This window comes from Spermophilus citellus (assembly GCF_964194105.1).
Source record: "Spermophilus citellus genome assembly, chromosome: 3".
Lineage (NCBI taxonomy): Eukaryota > Metazoa > Chordata > Mammalia > Rodentia > Sciuridae > Spermophilus > Spermophilus citellus.
This window is the reverse complement of record NC_138184.1, coordinates 80,921,283-80,939,444: the sequence shown is the minus strand read 5'-3', so window position 1 is coordinate 80,939,444 and position 18,162 is coordinate 80,921,283. Positions and strand designations below refer to the sequence as shown.

At 39.7% G+C, this 18,162-nt stretch overlaps 1 protein-coding gene across 6 annotated transcripts in view; it reads left to right on the top strand.

Moving 5' to 3' along the window:
- Positions 1–18,162, top strand: part of HECTD4 (HECT domain E3 ubiquitin protein ligase 4) — a 188,896-nt gene that overhangs the window by 68,027 nt on the left and 102,707 nt on the right. For all 6 annotated transcript variants that reach the window (XR_014021088.1, XM_081286402.1, XM_081286401.1 and 3 more), the window contains exons 4-7: positions 253–383; positions 3,975–4,083; positions 4,709–4,847; positions 7,276–7,446. Coding sequence is in view for 5 of the 6 variants with exons in the window: in XM_081286402.1 (XP_081142528.1) it covers positions 253–383; positions 3,975–4,083; positions 4,709–4,847; positions 7,276–7,446 (550 nt within the window). In the remaining variant the exon portion in view is untranslated. The remainder of the gene's footprint in view (positions 1–252; positions 384–3,974; positions 4,084–4,708; positions 4,848–7,275; positions 7,447–18,162) is intronic.

Below are 18,162 nucleotides of genomic sequence, written 5' to 3'. Positions count from 1 at the left end.
GTGTCTCTTTTTTCTCACACAAGTATATGTTTAAAATACGTATATTTTACACACAGAGGTAATTTTGTTATAACATTTCCATAAGCATTGCTTTGTATTTTTTCATTTAAAAATATATTAGAATGTCTTTTTAGATGTGTATTTATGTAAAACTGTTTTAGTTTCTGCTCTTGGAGGGTGTAGATAGACTGTTATTTTCTTGCTGAAATGGATGGTCTCAGTTTCTTTGCGATTCTCCTTCTCCTCTTATAGACTGTTGCTTTTGGAAGGGGGGCCTGGATCCCCCTCCTGTTTACTTGGGGGCAAACACATAGTCTCATGGGGGTATGAAGACATGCTGCCTGCGCCCGATAGCAACACTGGCTCCAGTTCTGAGAATAAAGGTAATGCAAGATTTTTTTGATACTGTGATTAATATTAAGATGTAAGAAGAATGGTTTTGGATTATTGTTGCAAGTACTTTAGATACAGTTCTGTGTGTTCCTTTATGTTCCTTATAATTAAGAGCTGAAGATTCTTGTACAGTGTGTTTGTTGTTTGCTTTATCAGTAAAAGTATAAAAACTGATACTCAATGAGGTAAGAAAGTGGGTAGGTTTTACCACAGCAAGGAAGAGGGATCCTCCAAACACTCCTGCCAAGGCAGCATGAATTACTTAAATTGGTCTCAGGATATTTGACTTTGGACATGGAAGCCTTAAGTTGAAATTTTTGGTCTTGTTGCATGATATGTATTTCTTTTATTAACTTATTGTGTCTTCAAGAACCCTCCTGTCCTAAAAGCAAAATGAGAAGGTTCATGGGTGTGTGAATTGTTAAGTAACCCCTTTAAATGAAGTAGGCTGCTTTAAACTGTTTTTATACGGTTCCACAGGATTACATTATCTCAGCAAAAATGGCAGAAGCTCTCTTAAGTGACCTCCACTTGACTAATGTGCCAGATGAATTAGGCCTCTCTTGTCACTTTATATGGAATTTAAAAAAAAAATGATTACCCACTTTAACTGGTTTGTTATTGTTGAGGAACTAGTAGGTACAGGTCCCAGTTGTCCAGAGTTGTCCAGACCTGAGCCATGGTCCTCCATACCCAAGTCCATGGGCCCCTGTGTTCACTGCTACTCCCACTGGTAGGACTGCCTGCTTGCCAACAGTCAGCCTTGCTCCCAAACTGGTTTGTTGTTGTAATTGGTACTTGTTATTATATCATTAATTATTATAATGATAATATTAGTATTATATTATTATTAAATATTATGTATCTGATAAAATAGGAATTAAAAACAAAAAAACCCTTCCATTTAAAAGGTGACTGTTTAGAAAGACTAGACCAAATGAGCCTTGAAACAATTGATGCCATTAGCTGTAAAGTTGAGAGCCCCTTCTGTCCCCCCAAGTCCCCTTTGTTTCCAACATTCCATGGGGCAGCCTACCTGGGCAGCCCTGAGAGCATGGAGCCCCATCTAACCACACCCACAGACAACCTTTCAGATCTCAGCCCAGTGCCCTGTGCCTTTTCACAGTCCACTGTGTCTTCTAGAGAGTGCTGAGAGGAAAAGGTAAAGCTTCTGAATGATTAATGACCTTCCCAGAGTTAGTGAGACAAGCAAAAATCCTACAGCACCTCTGCAGTTCTCAGACAGTATGGGTGCTGGCTTCCATCTTTATTCGGAATAGAAGCCCTGTCTTTATTCTCTCCCTTTACTGGCATCTCCCTAAAAGTAGTTTCTCACCAACGATGATGGAGTAAGCTTATCTGTTTGCTTTTACTTCCATGTACCTTTGGTTTTGGTAAGAATTGTTTTTCTTAAAATAATTTTTAGAATAATGTTTTTTTTTTTTCCTCATTGTGTTGCTATGTTATGGCCTTAAATTACTGAGCTCTGGGCTGGGGATGTGGCTCAAGCGGTAGCGCGCTCACCTGGCATGCGTGCGGCCCGGGTTCGATCCTCAGCACCACATACAAAGATGTGTGTCCGCCAAAAACTAAAAAATAAATACTAAAATTAAAAAAAAAAATTCCTGAGCTCAAGTGATCTTCTTGCCTCATCTTCTCAAATTAGAATAAGTCTATTTAACCTTTAATATAAAAAAATTCAATATTGACAGAAGTTGAAAGGAAGCTGTAATAATCCTGTATACTCGTCACAATCTCAAAAAGTATCAGTTCCCAGACAGTCTCATTCAGTCTGTCTCCTTCAGTTCTACCCCTCATCAGACCCACACTCAAAAGGGGCTGGGCTCTAATCTAATGATGCCTGAATAAATAAAATTTATTAATGTTAGGTTAAAATGTTTAAGGTATGGAATTAAAAAAAAAATGATTACCCACTTTAACTGGTTTGTTATTGTTGAGGAACTAGTAGGTACAGGTCCCAGAGTAGTAGACTGAATTTTTAAGATAATAGCAGATTCAATACTGATTTGAATGGTGTGACATTGAATTTCTTCTAGCTAATACGACCTGTTTCAGGAAGACAAACTCCCCTGAAACATAGTGAATGGAATGATTATGAACATAAACACGGAAATCTTTATCTATAAGCCCAATTTTAAGGCAAATTCTTGGGAATATAATTTAGGAAACCATTTACTGTTACGTAGAGAAACTATTTTAGTTGGGGAAGATAAGCTAAGAGAAAACATAATTACCATTTTTAAAAGGAGAGAGATTATTGGGCTGGGGTTGTGACTCTCTAGTAGAATATTTGCTTAGCACATGTGAGGCATTGGGTTCAATCCTCAGCACCACAAAAAAATAAAAGTAAAGGTACTGTGTCCATCTACAAGTTAAAAAAAAGAGAGATTTTATGTATATGTATGATATATACATACATATAAATGCAGGTAACTTTTTTTATTTTTATAGTTGCTTGCTGACAGCATACATTTATTATATTTGTTCATTTTTATGTAGTGCTGAGGATCGAACCCAGTGCCTCACACATGCTAGGCAACTGCTCTGCCACTGATCTATACCCCTAGCCCCCAGAGATTATATTTTTATGCTGTTATTTGTCTCCACAACTAAAATTAGTTGCTGAGACTGGCCTTGAACTTGTAATCCTCTTGCCTCAACCTCCTGAGTTGCTAGGATTATAGGCATGTACCACCCAGAATTGAAATTAGGGTATCCGAGTAGAAAATCCACAGAAGCAGATTTTAGTTCTGCTTACACCATTAGTAAATCAACATAATTTAATATGTCATTTATGGAACCCTGGCTTGGTAGCAGTGAGCAATGTAGGTGTGTTTTCTGATTTAACCATCGCAGTAACCCTGGAAGTACATATTATTATCCTTATCTAAAAGAAGAAGAAACCGAACTTCAAAGACATCCAAGATCATTTAATGAATGGTCAAGGCTCTTAAGAGTTCATGCCTTTCTTACTATGAATTCATTTGTAAAATTATATTCTTAGTCATTTCAGATTAGAATTAGGAATGTTTAAGCTTGGCTCAGTACTTTTGTTTTTCAAAAGAAAAAACATTTGTCAGGCTGAACCAGGTCCCTCTACTAATAACTATGAGCCCTCTTTCCTGATGTCTTTCCCTTATCTTCCTTGTTCCCACATGTTTTTAGATATTTGATTTTAGGGGTTCAAGCCATCTACAGGGTAGCACTTTTTTTGTTTTCTCCTTAAGCAGGAGATTATCTTTCACTCAACTTCCTAATGACTTTTTCATTAGAAAAAGCATGTTTATAATTTCATTAGAAAAAACATCTAATTTACTTGTTAAAAAAAAAACGATTTCAGGGGCTGGGGATGTGGCTCAAGCGGTAGCGTGCCCATCTGGCATGCGTGCGGCCCGGGTTCGATCCTCAGCACCACATACAAACAAAGATGTTGTGTCTGCTGAAAACTAAGAAATAAAATATTAAAATTCATTCTCTCTCTCTCTCTCTCTCTCTCTCTCTCTCTCTCTCTCTCTCTCCCCCCCCCCACTCTCTCTTTAAAAAAAAAAAAATGATTTCAGATGCTGATTTGGGACGCTGTCTCACTGCAGACGGTCTTTACCTGTACACTACTAACTCAGTTGGAAGAGGAGTAAGCAAATTGGGGTCTGGATTACATGGTACTCTAAGGTCAGTTGCATGGAACATGCTCAATGATTTGGCTGGAACATTTTCCTCTTTTATAAATCTCTGAAGAAGGGCAGGGGGTGTGTCCTGGTTACCCATACACTACTACTAAGTAACAAGTAGAACTAATTCAAATGGTCCTATCTTATTGCCACCTCCCAGTATGTTGTTCTAAAATGCAGTGTACTGTTGACTCTGTAGAGTTTGGTACCCCTAAGGTCGGTGTTTCCAGCCAGAAATTTCTCTGTGATCAGGATTTCTACATGTTGATAAGTGACATTTTTCTAGTTAAGTCTTTTTGTACTTGAATTTAACATTAGATTAGCAGTGATTTTTCAGTTGGGGTATAAGATCTATGAATTCCTGTCAAAAGAAATTGCAGTTTGAAAGCCCCAAGTATATTCAGTGAAGCCTTTTCCCCAACTTTCTCTCCTCTCTATCTCATTGTGGAAAATTGATATTTGCCATAGTTTGTCAGTTCCAGAGTTAATGTAACATTCACTCTTTGGCTCCCTTACCTAGTCATTTTTAAAAATTAGGTCAAAAAATGTTCTATGTGCCTAGTGTAGTTCCTTGTAAGGCTCTAGGCACAGCTCGATGGTCCACCATGTCTATTTCTCTTCCACAGAGGGTTTGTGTACTGCCGGAATGAGGAGCTGGAGCCAGGGTGGGTGGCTTTTGGCAGTGGCAGTCTTCTCCACCGGCCTGTGTCTTTCGATAATAAACCTCACTCCCTGTTCCAGGTCATTGATCAGAACACCCTTCAGGTAAACAGAAAACCATGGCTCTTGGCTTTTGTATTTTGGAGACAGTAAGAGAAGTTCCTGATGTCATTAGAAGTAGCCTCTTTTTAATTGTTATAGTTTGGGCATTTTTGTTTTTTCTTTAATGTCTCTGAACTTTCTCACATGATCTGAATGAATGTGCTCTTTATCTTTCAAAGTCCAACAATAAACTTTTCTTTTTGTGTGTGTGTGCTGAGTATCAAACTCAGGACCTTGCTTATACTAAGCACTTGTGCTACCACTGAGCTATGCCCCTTGCCTCAAATATTAAACTTTTTTTTTTTTTTTTTTTTTTTTTTTTGTGGTGCTTGGGATTGAACCCAGGTCCTTGTGCATGTGAGGCAAGCACTCTACCAACTGAGCTATATTCCCAACCCTCAAACAATAAACTTTTTAACTGGATTAAACCCAGAGTCAGTCTATCACTGAGCCACACCTCCAACCCTTTCTGTTATGTTTTCTTTATTTATCTTTTTGGTACTGGGGATCTAACCCTGAGGTGCTTTTCCGCTGCTTACATCCCCAGCCATTTTTATCTTTTATTTTGAGACAGGATCTTGATAAGTTGCTGAGGCTGGCCTTGAACGTGAGTTGCTGGGTTTATAGGCGTGCATCACCATGCCCAGCTCACGTCACTTTTAGTTTGTCACTCAAGTATGTCTTTCCTAGAGAACAGGGATTGAATCTTGTTCACCACTACCATCTCCAGAGCATAGTAGGTGCTCAATAATTATTGGATAAATAAAATGAACTAATGAATAAATGGATGTCCAGTTGACGTTATTGTTTGTCACTAATGCAAACATATAAGAACATCTCATGTTTATTTGAAACAGAAATGATAAGCCCAGGAGTTAAGCAGATGTTAAATCTCAGAACATATTTTACATTTGAAGCAATGCCAGTTTTCCCTGTGGTTTTGCAAAAACTTTTTGACACTGTCCAAGAAAGCAATACTGTTGTCATGAACTAGATATGTGTACTAGGAGTAATCTGGGAGCACCATAGGCCACTTAGTAGCTGTCAACTTTCTAGACTTCCTGGCATGATAAGTTCAAAGTGTAGTTACAGTAACTAAATGAGTTTTTGTGCTTCAGGTAGAAAGAACAAATTTGGATAAAAGTTCATGGATTGAGGAGTCAGAATTGCCTGGGGAAAACTAGTGACCCTGCCAAAGCAATGGAATAACTAAAAATTGTTCTTACTTTCTTATGAAGGCATTAACTTTCTCTAATGAGTTTTATTTTGACGTTTTCAGCTCTTCTATTCCTGAATTAAGAAAAAAAAAAAAAAGGTCTAGTCAGCAATTTTCTTGGTTTTCATGTGCCCTCATTTTAAGTGCTAATCTCTGGCATCAAAATAGTGTGTAACTATGTGTTTAATGTAGAATGATGCTGAAACTGAAGAAAGCTTTATATTGGAAACACTTGTTTTCACAGTACACAGGGATGGACATGGTCAATTTCTTTGAGGCTCTATGTGCTAAGTTAGGCTCCATCATGGACTGTCTTTTTTTTTTTTTTTTCTTCTCCGTATTGGGGATTGAAATCAGGGGCACTTAACTATTGAGCCACATCCCCAGCCCTATTTTGTATTTTATTTATTTAGAGACAGGGTCTCATTCAGTTGCTTAGTGCCTTGCTTTTGCTGAGGCTTTTGCTGAGACTGGCTTTGAACTCAAGATCTCCTTCCTCAGCCTCCCTAATTGCTAGGATTATAGGCATGCACCACCGTGCCTGGCATGGACTGTCATTTTTATTTTTAAACTTCATTTCTCCTTTTCCCTTCTCCCTCTTCTGTTTTCCTTTTGACTTCCTCCTGCTGTCTCTTTTTTCCTTTCTCCCAAATTTACTAATTCACTTTAATTAGGCTCTGAATTAGGTGCTTGGGATATAATATGAACAAGACATTATTCCTATCTTTTAAGTACAATTATGGTCTTAAATTTCTTTACTAAGAAATTTCAGGAAGTATTATTTGTCTAAAATTTATTTTTTAGTAAGTGTTAGATAAAACATATGCATAGCAGATTCAGTGTTTTTTAAAAATATGTTTTAGTTGCAGACGGACACAATACCTATATCTTATTTATTTATTTTTATATGGTGCTGAGGATCAAACCCAGTGCCTCACATATGTTAGGCACTCTACCACTGATCATATTCCAGCCTGTAAGTGTTTTAGTAATTATTTTTCCTACTAAAAAGTAATTTGAATTAGTATCAATAATCTATCTTTTCATCTGTTACATGGTTGTTCATGTTTATTTTATTGCTCATTTTATGAACTTTTTTATTTTTGCCATGTATTTTTCATACATTATTTTATTTTGCCCATGAAGTCTATTGAATTATCATTTGTGACTTAGTAGCATTAACAATGGACTGAATTTCTTCCCTTTGGTGTCCAGGTGTGCCAGACAGTGGCCATGCCAGCCAATCACCTCCCTGTTGGCAGTACTATGAGTACCGTGCACCTGTCTTCAGATGGTACCTACTTCTATTGGATCTGGTCTCCTGCCAGTTTGAATGAAAAAACACCAAAGGGACATTCTGTCTTCATGGACATTTTTGAACTTGTGGTAAGTTTAGCTTTCTTATTTTGTGTTTTTACAGAAACCCCCTTCTATTTTCTTTTTATATTAATGTACAGACAGTCTGGGATCCTAGCATACGTACAGTATGTTCAGTGTTTCCTTAAAATTAATTTTCCTTTCATGTGTCTTTGAAGGTGTTTTATGTTTGAGGTTAGATGCATAAAAGGCCAAGCTTTCTAAAAGTTTAATCTGGCAGTGACATTCCTGGATGTGCTGACAGTGGGTTGTTTATGGAGAAACCCCATGGGTGGTGGAGTATGGGACTAAACTCAGTAGCAAGCCTGGTTCTGTAGAGAAACTAGGAGTATTCAAGAGTAGAGACAATTGTGAGAAGGTGATTCAAGCAGTGTTGTACTCAGGTGATGGGAAGACAGTAGTGGGCAAGGTAGGCAGAGTATCTTACTCAAATTAACTGAATTCTGTCTCTGGAATTGGGTGGTTTGGGTGATGGTGGTGGAGAAATTTAAAAATTAATGATAAACAGTAAGCAAATAAGTGAACAAAATAATTTTCGTCAGTGAAAAAAAAAGTAGTAGTTAACCTGATAGGGGGTGGGGGTGGGGTGGCAAATGAAGAACATCAAGGAAGACAGGACCATAAGTACAAAGTTCCTGTGGCAGGAGCAAGCATGTTTTCGGAAATCAAGGCAGGCCAGGGTAGCTGGAATACAGAGAAGCTTGAATGAGAAGAACTCGGGCACCCAGGGTCTGGATCTGCACTGTTCAATGCAGAAGCCACCAGCTATACATGGCTATCTAAATTTCAATTAATCAAAATTAAGTAGAATGAAAATTTAGCTTGCTCAGTTACATTAGCTACATTTCAAGCTCTCACTGTGGCTAGTGGCTGCTGTGTTGAACAGGAAAGACAGAGAACATTCCCATCATTGAAGAAAGTTTTCTTGTATGAGCTTGTGTAGATAGTATTTGTAGGCATTTACCAAAGAGAAAATTACCCTAAACTCGGTCTGTAATAAAACTTATTTCATGATGTGATTTAGAACCCCCTTCTGGAAAGAGATTAGTATTTCTGAAGGGGAGAGAATGTGATAGCAATTGTCTAGTAAACCTTGAAGGTTCCAAGCCTGTTCTGTTCCCACCAGTTGACCATCAGTCAGGAGTCCAGTAGCCCTAAACAATACATTCTCTTTCTTTGTTTTCTAGTCTCACAGTTTTCTTTCTCCCTCTCCCTGTCTCTCTGCCTCCCTCCCCACCTCCCTCTTCCTTCCCTCTCCTCCTCCCAAGCATATTATAAACTGGTATCCTAAGGAAGCCATGACCCATAGTGTTCTCTGAAATAGCCCCATCAGAGTGTTCTCTGAGTAGGTCTGTTAGCGATTGTACTGTTTCTTACACTTACCTTTAAAAGTGTAAGAAAACTTTTCCTTGTTTATTTCTTCCTAAACAGGCTCATCAGCTGTTTCAAGAGTTTAGATCTTTATTTGAGGAATAATGGGAACATTGAAACCCCTTCCTCCCTGATATGCTTTTGTCAAATTAAAAGAAGAAATTGTATCAGAGAAATCCAAGTGCAAGGTTTCAAACATCAGCCTCTCACATACTGAAAGGAGCTTCCTTTGCTCCACCTCCCCTAACCCTCAGCAGGTGTCACAGTTTTCACTTTCATGGGTTTTTAATTCTTCTCCTGGTTACCTTCATGTCTCTAAGTGAAATGCTTGTGTTGCTGTTTCTTTATTTATGAATTCCAGATTTTGTCAATTTTTTTTTCTGTGATGATGATTTGGCTAAATTTCCCCTTTCTTTTATTATTCCCAATGTGCTTATTTCATGCATTTTAGTTCTTCCTTTGGCTATCCTTGTGATTTACAGTTAAACCTTTCCTTCATGTTCATTAGCTCTAGGCACTCTTTCTTGTCCCCACTTTAGAAGATGTAGAGCGTGATGACCCTTGCCACACTTTGGTGTGGGGAATGTTAAGACTAGAAGAATATATGTTCAGGGGTGCCAGGAGGAAGATAGATGGCTTATGCCCACTCCTCCTTAGAGTGTCACAGGAGTTAGAGGCATCAGATGTGGCACAGAGCTGTTGGGAGACCAGGATTCTAGACTGAAAGTTGATCCAGGTCCTGTCCGCCCACTTCTTGACACACACATTTGCACTCAGATGCTTGCTGCCCAGGCAGAAGACTAGACATTTATTTTCTGAAGAAACTAAATGACCCTGGTTGAAAAAAAGATCTCTATGTACAGACATTGGAATTGCAAAGAGTTCTTCTGTGGCCAATCACCCACTGGTGATGTGTTTTACCATGTAAGCTTCAACCATGTCATTAGAATTCCTGACTAGTGCTGAACTTTTAAGAAAAAAGAGTAGAAAAAACCCAAACCCAAAACTTTGGAGAGGTGGTGTGTGGAAGGGAGAGCAGTAGATAAAAAAAAATTTGGCAAAACATCAGTAATTATTGGAGCTGGGGAGGGCACATAGGGAACACATGCTGCTACCATTCTCTTTTCGTGTACATTTAGATCTTTCTTTTTTTTTTTTTTTTTTTTTAAAGAGAGAGTGAGAGAGGGGGAGAGAGAGAGAGAGAGAGAGAGAGAGAGAGAGAGAGAGAGAGAGAGAGAGAATTTTTTAATATTTATTTTTTTAGTTATCGGCGGACACAACATCTTTGTTTTGTATGCGGTGCTGAGGATCGAACCCGGGGCCGCACGCACGCCAGGCGAGCGCGCTACCGCTTGAGCCACATCCCCAGCCCCATTTAGATCTTTCTTTATTAAAAATTAAAAAACAGAGCAAATAACTAAGGATCATGAGACGAATGAGGAAAGCCTCCAATATGAAAACTTTAAAAGAAGTAGAAGGGATGGAGAAAAGCTTCATCAACACTGACTACTTTATGAGATATGAGAAGATATTGTACTCATAAGACAGAAGAGAGCTGGGCACGGTAGTGCATATCTGTAATCCCAGCTGCTCAGGAGACTGAGACAGAGGGATGGCAGGTTCTAGGTCAGCTGCCGCAACTTTACAAGGCCCTGCTTAAAATAAAAATGTAAAAGTAGAAAAGGGCTGGGGATATAGCTCAGTGGTAGAGCACTAATGGCTTCAATCTCTAGTACTGCAAAAAAATAAAAATAAATAATATAGAATGTCATTTAAAAAAACTATCAGAGAATGAGGGAGAGCCCCTAGAAATTAAAACTACGATTATCCAAAATTAAAAATTCATAAGAGTTAGTGTTATCTTCCCAGAAGATAGGATACATAAAGAACAATAAATATGAGAGAAAAAAATAAAAGATATAATGGAGTGACCCATCCATTGTCTTCTTAATAGGAATTCCAAAGAGAACAAAGAAAATAAAAAAGATTCCATGATCAAGAAATAATAAAAGAGAAATTTCAGACTAAATGATGCTGCTGTCTTGGCTAAAAAGGAATAGGATCTGGCACAGGAATAGAAAATGCCCACATCACGGAACATCCTCTGAAATGTTAGATTACCAAGGCTAAAGAGAGGATTCTAAAGCTTCCAGAAATTAAAAAAAAAATCACAAATTATGAATTAGAAAAGCACCAAGCTATTCAATAGCATTTATTCCTGGTTGCAAAAATGGAGAAGCATTTTCAAAACTCTGAGGGAAATTTATTTTCAACCCAGAAGTCAGTATTCAACCAAAGTATTAATCAATTGTGAAGACAACATAAAGATATTTTTAGACATGTAGTTATATAATCAAAAGCTCATACCTGCCCTAGAGGAAATGGAACAACTAAAATAGGCCCTGCCCGCAGTGTGAAATAAGAAGTTGGGGAGGAAGGAGCTTGCTGTAGGTTAAAAGAAGCACCTTTGAATCATTTTTCGAGTCTGAATCAAATAAACCAACTATAAAAACTTAAAACTGTAAAAACCAACTAAAAAGAACTTTTGAGGACCATTTGAAATTTGAATATAAAAGTATTAGTAATATTAGATGAAACCAGAGGATTAGTCTTAATTTATTTTTTAAGGAAATTAGTTTATTTTTAAATAATTTAAGTAAATTAACATTGTGGATACATTTTAAAAGTGTATATTTTTAGAGATGTTTCATGAAGTATTTGGAAGTAGAACCACATGGTGTCTGGAATACACTTTAACATATTTGAGCAAAAAGAGGGTAGGCAAAACAGGTATGGCAATATCTGTAATAGTTGAATTTGGATGATGACATATGGACATGTATTATTCTTTTTTCTCTTTTTTCATATGTTTGAGGTTTTTCATTGTTAATTTTTTTTTTTTTTTTTTATGGCCATGGTAGATTTGCACACCTGCAATCTCAGCAACTTTGGAGGTTAGTGAAGGAGGATCTCAAGATCCAGGCCAGCCTGGGCAACTTAGTGAGACCCTGTCTCAAAATGTAAAAAATAAAATAATTAAAATAATTTTAAGTCATCAGTGGCCACTAATTTAGCAGCTTTCCTAAAATGCCACCTTAGGAGCTGAACATAGGTATCTAGCATACTGCCTCTGATACTTTCTCAGAATGGAACGCTGTGTAGTCATTAAAAAGTATGAGGCATAGAGTGAAACAGATTAATTTTTAAGTTATATTGTTTAGTACAATAAGCTAGGTTCAGACCCTGCTATGGGAGAAGAAAGGTAGGGGGTGGGTTTGGTTTTCTTTTCTTTTCTTCTCAACTGTGCTCCTGAGTTTACACCTTTTCTTTCTCAGTGGATCAGCATTCCCCAGGCATACTGATACACAGAAACGGCTCTCTCCACCATCCCCACCCTTTACATACAGCAAAACTCTGGAATGGGTTTATTGTTACTGTTTTCTCTTACCTACTTGCATTCTTTCTTGAACCTCTGCAGTCAGTCTTGTATCCTCTTCACACCACTGAACAGCTCTTACCAGGTTCCAGTGACTTCCACATTGCTAACTTCAGTGGTCAACTCAGCCTTCTTTTTACTTGGTCTTTCAGCAGTATTTAATAGGGTCAGTCTCTCCTTCCCAATCCTGTTTTCACCTGGCTTGTGGCCACCATAGCATTCTAATTCATTGATTATTCTTTCTGAGCCTCGCCTGCCCCACTCTTAACAATCATGAGCACCAGGACTTGTATCCAGGACACCTTCCATCTGCTTCTTTGCTCTTCCTCTTTAGTTGATTTCATCTTATTTTGTCTCTGGAAGCACCTTCACCTGCTGAGGATGCTCAAAATTGCTTCTTAGCCAAAACCTGTCCCCGAAAAACTATGTGCACATTAATGTGGGTGTTTGTATGTGCACAAAATAGTAGAATTTACAGTTGAAGGTCTGATAGTCCCCTAAAGCTAAATATCCACCAATTAAACTCCTGATTTTAATCCCAGACCTGCTCCTCTTCCTTTCCCTTTTCAGTTAACAGCAGAGGTGCCCTTCCAGTACTGGCCACTATCATTTGATATTGCTCTTTTTTTTTTTTTTTTAAATGGACACAATATCTTGTTTATTTTTTTATGTGGTGCTGGAGATTGAACCCATGAACTCACACGTGAGAGGCAATCTCTCTACCACTGAGTAATACCCCAGCCTGGTATTACTCTTGATTTGCCCCCCCCAAAAAATATGGTGGGAGATTAGAGAGGGGAGAGTAAAATTCATTGTGGTGAGGTTTTTTGGCAGGGGGCACTGAGGATTGAACTCAGGGCACTCGACCGTTGAGCCTCATCCCCCGCCCTATTTTGTATTTTATTTAGAGACAAGATCTCACTGAGTTGCTCAGGCATCGATTTTGCTGAGGCTGGCTTTGAACTCACGATCCTCCTGTCTCAGCCTCCTGGGTCTCTGGGATTACAGGTGTGTGCTACTGTGCCCAGCTGTGGCAAGGTTTTAATGGAAGTAGAGGACTTGATCTAATGAGCACAGGAGCAGATGTAGAGAAGGAATTTGTCCCCTGAGGAGAAAATCTGAATAGGTTGGTGGTGAGAGCCCATGTTAGAAATTTGGTTAGCTGGTCTGTACCCTCAGGTTGGAGCATCTGTGATTGGTAGCTTGTTAGTTTTATTTGGTTTTGCAGAGAATTACCTCTTTCCCACAGTGACAAACTCACAGTAGCTTGATTGTTTTCTTCTCTCTTGGAACATTGTAACTGCAGTTGACTTCCAAAGGTGACAAGCAGGACAGATGGTGCTGCTTTGAGCTGGTATAGGGAAGTTGTGACGATCTTTCTTGTTTCCTCATTGGATATTCAAATCCCCTCCACAACCTCCTCACAGTTTTTTTTTCCCCCCTCTGGCATCTTTAGTTTGTGGAGAGCTTGTGATCCTAGCCCACTGTATACAAATGGACGTTTTCATTTAACCTTACTCCCATGAGTCCTGAACATATCCTTCAGTAGCCACCTCTGAATCTGTCATTCATACCTCTTCAACATTATGGATGAATGGTATGAATGAGGAGGGCCTTCTGCATGCCAGGTAGTATTATGGGAGCCTGGAACATAGTGTTCTGAAGCTTATATTCCAGTAGAGGAAATAGGCATCCACTTTCAAGCAGTGATAAGTATAATGAGGAAGATGGAGTAGAGTGAGGTAACAGAAAAATGATTTTTTGGGGAGGTGGGCTATTTTAGGTAATGGGCAGGGGAACCTATCTTAAGGAGGTGATATCTGACCTAAGACCTGAATAGAAATCAAGGCATGAGGCATGTGAGACCAGGCAGAGGAGCATTATAGATAGAAGAAATGGCTTGTGCAGCCACCCTCAGGCAGGGATGTGCTTGGCCTGTTGAGGGTGGGACATCAGGAAGAGCTTTGTGGCTCAAGTAGAGGGAAGAGAGAGTGAGTTGAACAATGGATGATACAGTGGGAGGAGCATCCAGGCCCTTTGCTTATAGGACCTGAAAGTTATTTGGATTTTATTCCAAGGAGATGAGAAGCTCTTGGACAAGAGTTTTGAGCAGAAAGGCGATAGGATTTTGTTTTAAAGGTTTATTGTAGCTGTTGGGTCAAGAATAGTCAAAAGCCACATATAAAGACTCTTTTTTTTTTTAAAGAGAGAGTGAGAGAGGAGAGAGAGAGAGAGAATTTTTAATATTTATTTTTTAGTTCTCGGCGGACACAACATTTTTGTTGGTATGTGGTGCTGAGGATCGAACCCGGGCCACACGCATGCCAGGCGAGCGCGCTACCGCTTGAGCCACATCCCCAGCCCCTATAAAGACTCTTAGAAGCAAAATAACCATAGAAGAGACCAAAAAGATGAACCAAATGTATATAATGTATAGATTGTTCTAATTGTTTTATTTGGATCTAATTTATGGACTCAAAATTAGGTCATGTTAACAAGTATTGTTAACTTTGTTAGGTGTGATTACATTGAAGTCATTTAAGAAAATATATTTTATAGGAATACATATTGAACATGTAAGGGTGAAATAACATGATGTTTGGGATATATGAAGAAAATATGGTATTTTTCAACTCATATCCAGATGACATATAAATGGATTTAAAAAAATTATTGTTAAAAATTTCATAATGAAACAGTTTTTAAAAGAACATAGCATAAATAGGGGGCAAGAATGGGATCAGTAGGAGGCTACTGCAGGGGACCAGGTAGAGAGCACATTGTTAGGGTGAAGTCGTGTTGGGGGACATAAAGGGAAGAGATTCAGAATGTATTCTTTATTTATATATATATATATATATATATATATATATATATATATATATATATATATTTACCTTTATTTTATTTGTTATTTCTATGTGGTGCTGAGAATTGAACCCAGTGCCTCACATATGCTAGTCAAGCGCTCCACCACTGAGCCACAACCCCAGCCCAGGATGTCTTCTTTTTAAAAGTCGGTGACACATCCTTTTATTGATCCCAATAATAACATGCAGTATCCAAAGCTATCTTTGGTTTCTTTAAATGCTGGAACTTAAAACATTTACTGCCTATCCCTAAATAGAATAATGGGGCTTTTTGTGTGTGTGTGTGTGTGTGTGTGTGTGTGTGTGTGTGTGACACTGGGATTTAAACCCAGAGTGCTCTACCACTGAGCCACATCTCCAGCCCTTTTTATTTTTGAGACAGAATTTCACTAAGTTGCTGAGAGTATTTATGGACTTTGGATCCTCCTTTCTTAATCTCCCAAGTAGCAGAGATTATAGCTGAGAGCCACCATTGCAGGCTTATTTTCTTACTTATGATCTCGATCTCTCTCTCCCTCCCTCTCTCTCTCTCCTTGAGATTTCCAAGAGAGACCATATGTTAACTTTGTAATTAGGGGGAAAAAAACATATTTTTGGACACCTGAACAAGCTAATGTGATAGTGGATGGGAAAGGGGAGCTACTCTAATTTGGGTTACTGGTGAAGACTTTCCAAGGAAGGACACTTGAACTCAGACCTAAACTATGAGAAGCAGCCACTGATACACAGGGTAGCCAGCCATTCCAGTTTGCTTGGGATTGAGGGATCTGTGGGGCATGGACCTCTTAATGCTCAAACTAGGGTAGTCTTGGCCAACTGAAGTGGCAGGTAGTGCACAGCAAGTAATAGGGCCTAGAGTCAGGGGGCAGAGGACAGGGCCATGTAGTGAGAAAGGTTGATTGAGGCAGCTGAAGAGGGAGCCAGATTGAAGCAGGAGACTGGTTGTGGGGCTGGTCCAGTCATCCAGCTCGAGATGATAGTGGCTTGGACCCATGTGGTTGCCAGCAGGGCAGCCTCCCATCACTCCCAGCACTGTGCTGCTCCTCACCCCACTTAACTCTCTCCCTCCTTCCTAAACCAGTGCTTGTTAGCCTCTGAGGAGCTGCTCTGCTAAAGTCGAGGTTTCCAGCAATTGGCCATGTGTGCAGCAAACCCCAATCCTCCTTGCTTCTCAAAGGTGCTTTATCAGTTTTTTTAAAATTTTTTGAGTTGTTGTATTTTTTATATCTTTATTATTTGTTTATATGAGGAACTCACCCAGTGCCTCACACGTGCTAGGCAAGTGCTCTGCCACTGAGCTACAGCCTCAGCCCTCAGTCTTTCTTTTCAATATTCTCAAAGTACTCAAACACAATAATGCAGTTTTTTTTTTTTAAGTTATCCATTGATTTTTCTCATAGGGCCAGATGGGTAATGTTTTTGAATGCCAAGTTTAAAGTGATTGATTTTTATCTTGGCTGTCTTTGCAGGGTTATATTTAGAGTTGTGCAACATAAATAGACTTAAGACCACTAAACGTTGATCCAGCAGGAGGGCAGGGGTAAAGCAATGCATCAAGAAGTAGGTATGTTACATTTTAGGTGACAAGGGGTTATTCAAGTAGGAATGTCAATGAGGAGTGTGGGGGAAAATTTAAAAGGTGGGGCTAGATCTTTGTGGCAAGGATGGATCTGTAGATAAAATACCGGAGTTGCCACAGAAAGGTAGGTTGAGTTAGAGAGAGTCTCAATTCAATTATTCAGTGTTTTTTTGAAGGTTTCCTAAGTACTGGGAGCCTTATGGAGACCAAGCAGAGGCAGGATCTCTGCTTTCAGGCAGCAAGCATGCAGTCAGGGCAGGAGAAGGGCTATCAGTGAACGAGCCAATGAGCAAAATGATTCCATAGACTGATAAGAGCTGTGCTGAAATAAAGTGGTGTGATGTGATCTGGATTGGGGGATGGAGGAGGTTCTCTTTCAGACTGGCAATAAAGGAAGGCCTTTTTGAGTAGGTGACTTTCTACCTGAGTCCTGAATGATAGGAAAGAGCCAGCCACAGAAAGGTCTAGGGATAGGGTCCAGATGAGGGTCTGAGGACTAGAGGCTAGGGCTGACCCTGGACAAGCACCACTTCAGCAAGCTGAGATGTGGAAGCAGCAGGGAAGCAAGAGAGGAGTGCCGGTGCACCCTGGGCTGGCTCCACAAGGTAGCACAGTGAGTGCCTTACTGTAGCTGAGTGCTCATGGGTGAAGAAACAAACCAGGATCGTGTTCCACCACCATGGCTAGGGACAGAGAATCCCAAGAGGGCTGGCCACGCTCAGTCTGCAAGGAAGTCCAGAAGAAGGTGGATGGTTCTGGTTTTAAGTTTCTGGTGGGCTATCAAGATGTCTGCTCCTTCGAGGGTGCTGAGCTCAGACAAATAGGAAGCAGAGGGTAAGGAAACAGGCAGCATTTTCCCACTCTCTAAGAAGTCCTCGTGAACGCTTCATCACTGTATGAATCGCTGCCTTGTTACCTCCAACTTCTCTGCTACCAACTTTCCCTTGCATTCCTGCTTCACTTTCTGTTGGCTTCTGAAGACTTCCATTTCCTCCTGTCTCCTCAGCCCACCACCGCAGGCCAGTCTTGCCTACCTTCAGAGGTGAGGCCTGTTTCTCCCCAGATCCAGGAGCTGCATCTAAAGATTCTTGGGTTGGAAGAGAAATGAGAAGGAAGAGATATTGAAAGTGGTCAGGGTCTTTTTATCAAGAAGGAAAGCCAGGGAAAAAGAAAAAGTGGGAGCCGGTGGTCTGCTGGAAGTCAAGCTCCAGATTGGTGAAGGAATTTTGGCATCATAATTCCAGAGATTTTCCTGGGGAATAATCAGTTGATGAATGAAAGAACTGCTGGGTTCAGTGGTGGTGAAGTGGGGTGTGTTCCCAGCAAAGTCTGCCTCCCTCCTGGCGGCTCTGCCAGCACCCGAGCAGCTGGGGCCAATGGGAACCACTGCTGGTGGAGAATTTGGATGTTAGCCACCAACTGTATTTCAAGAAGGCATTAACCTCATAGCTCCCCTTAGCAGTAAATCA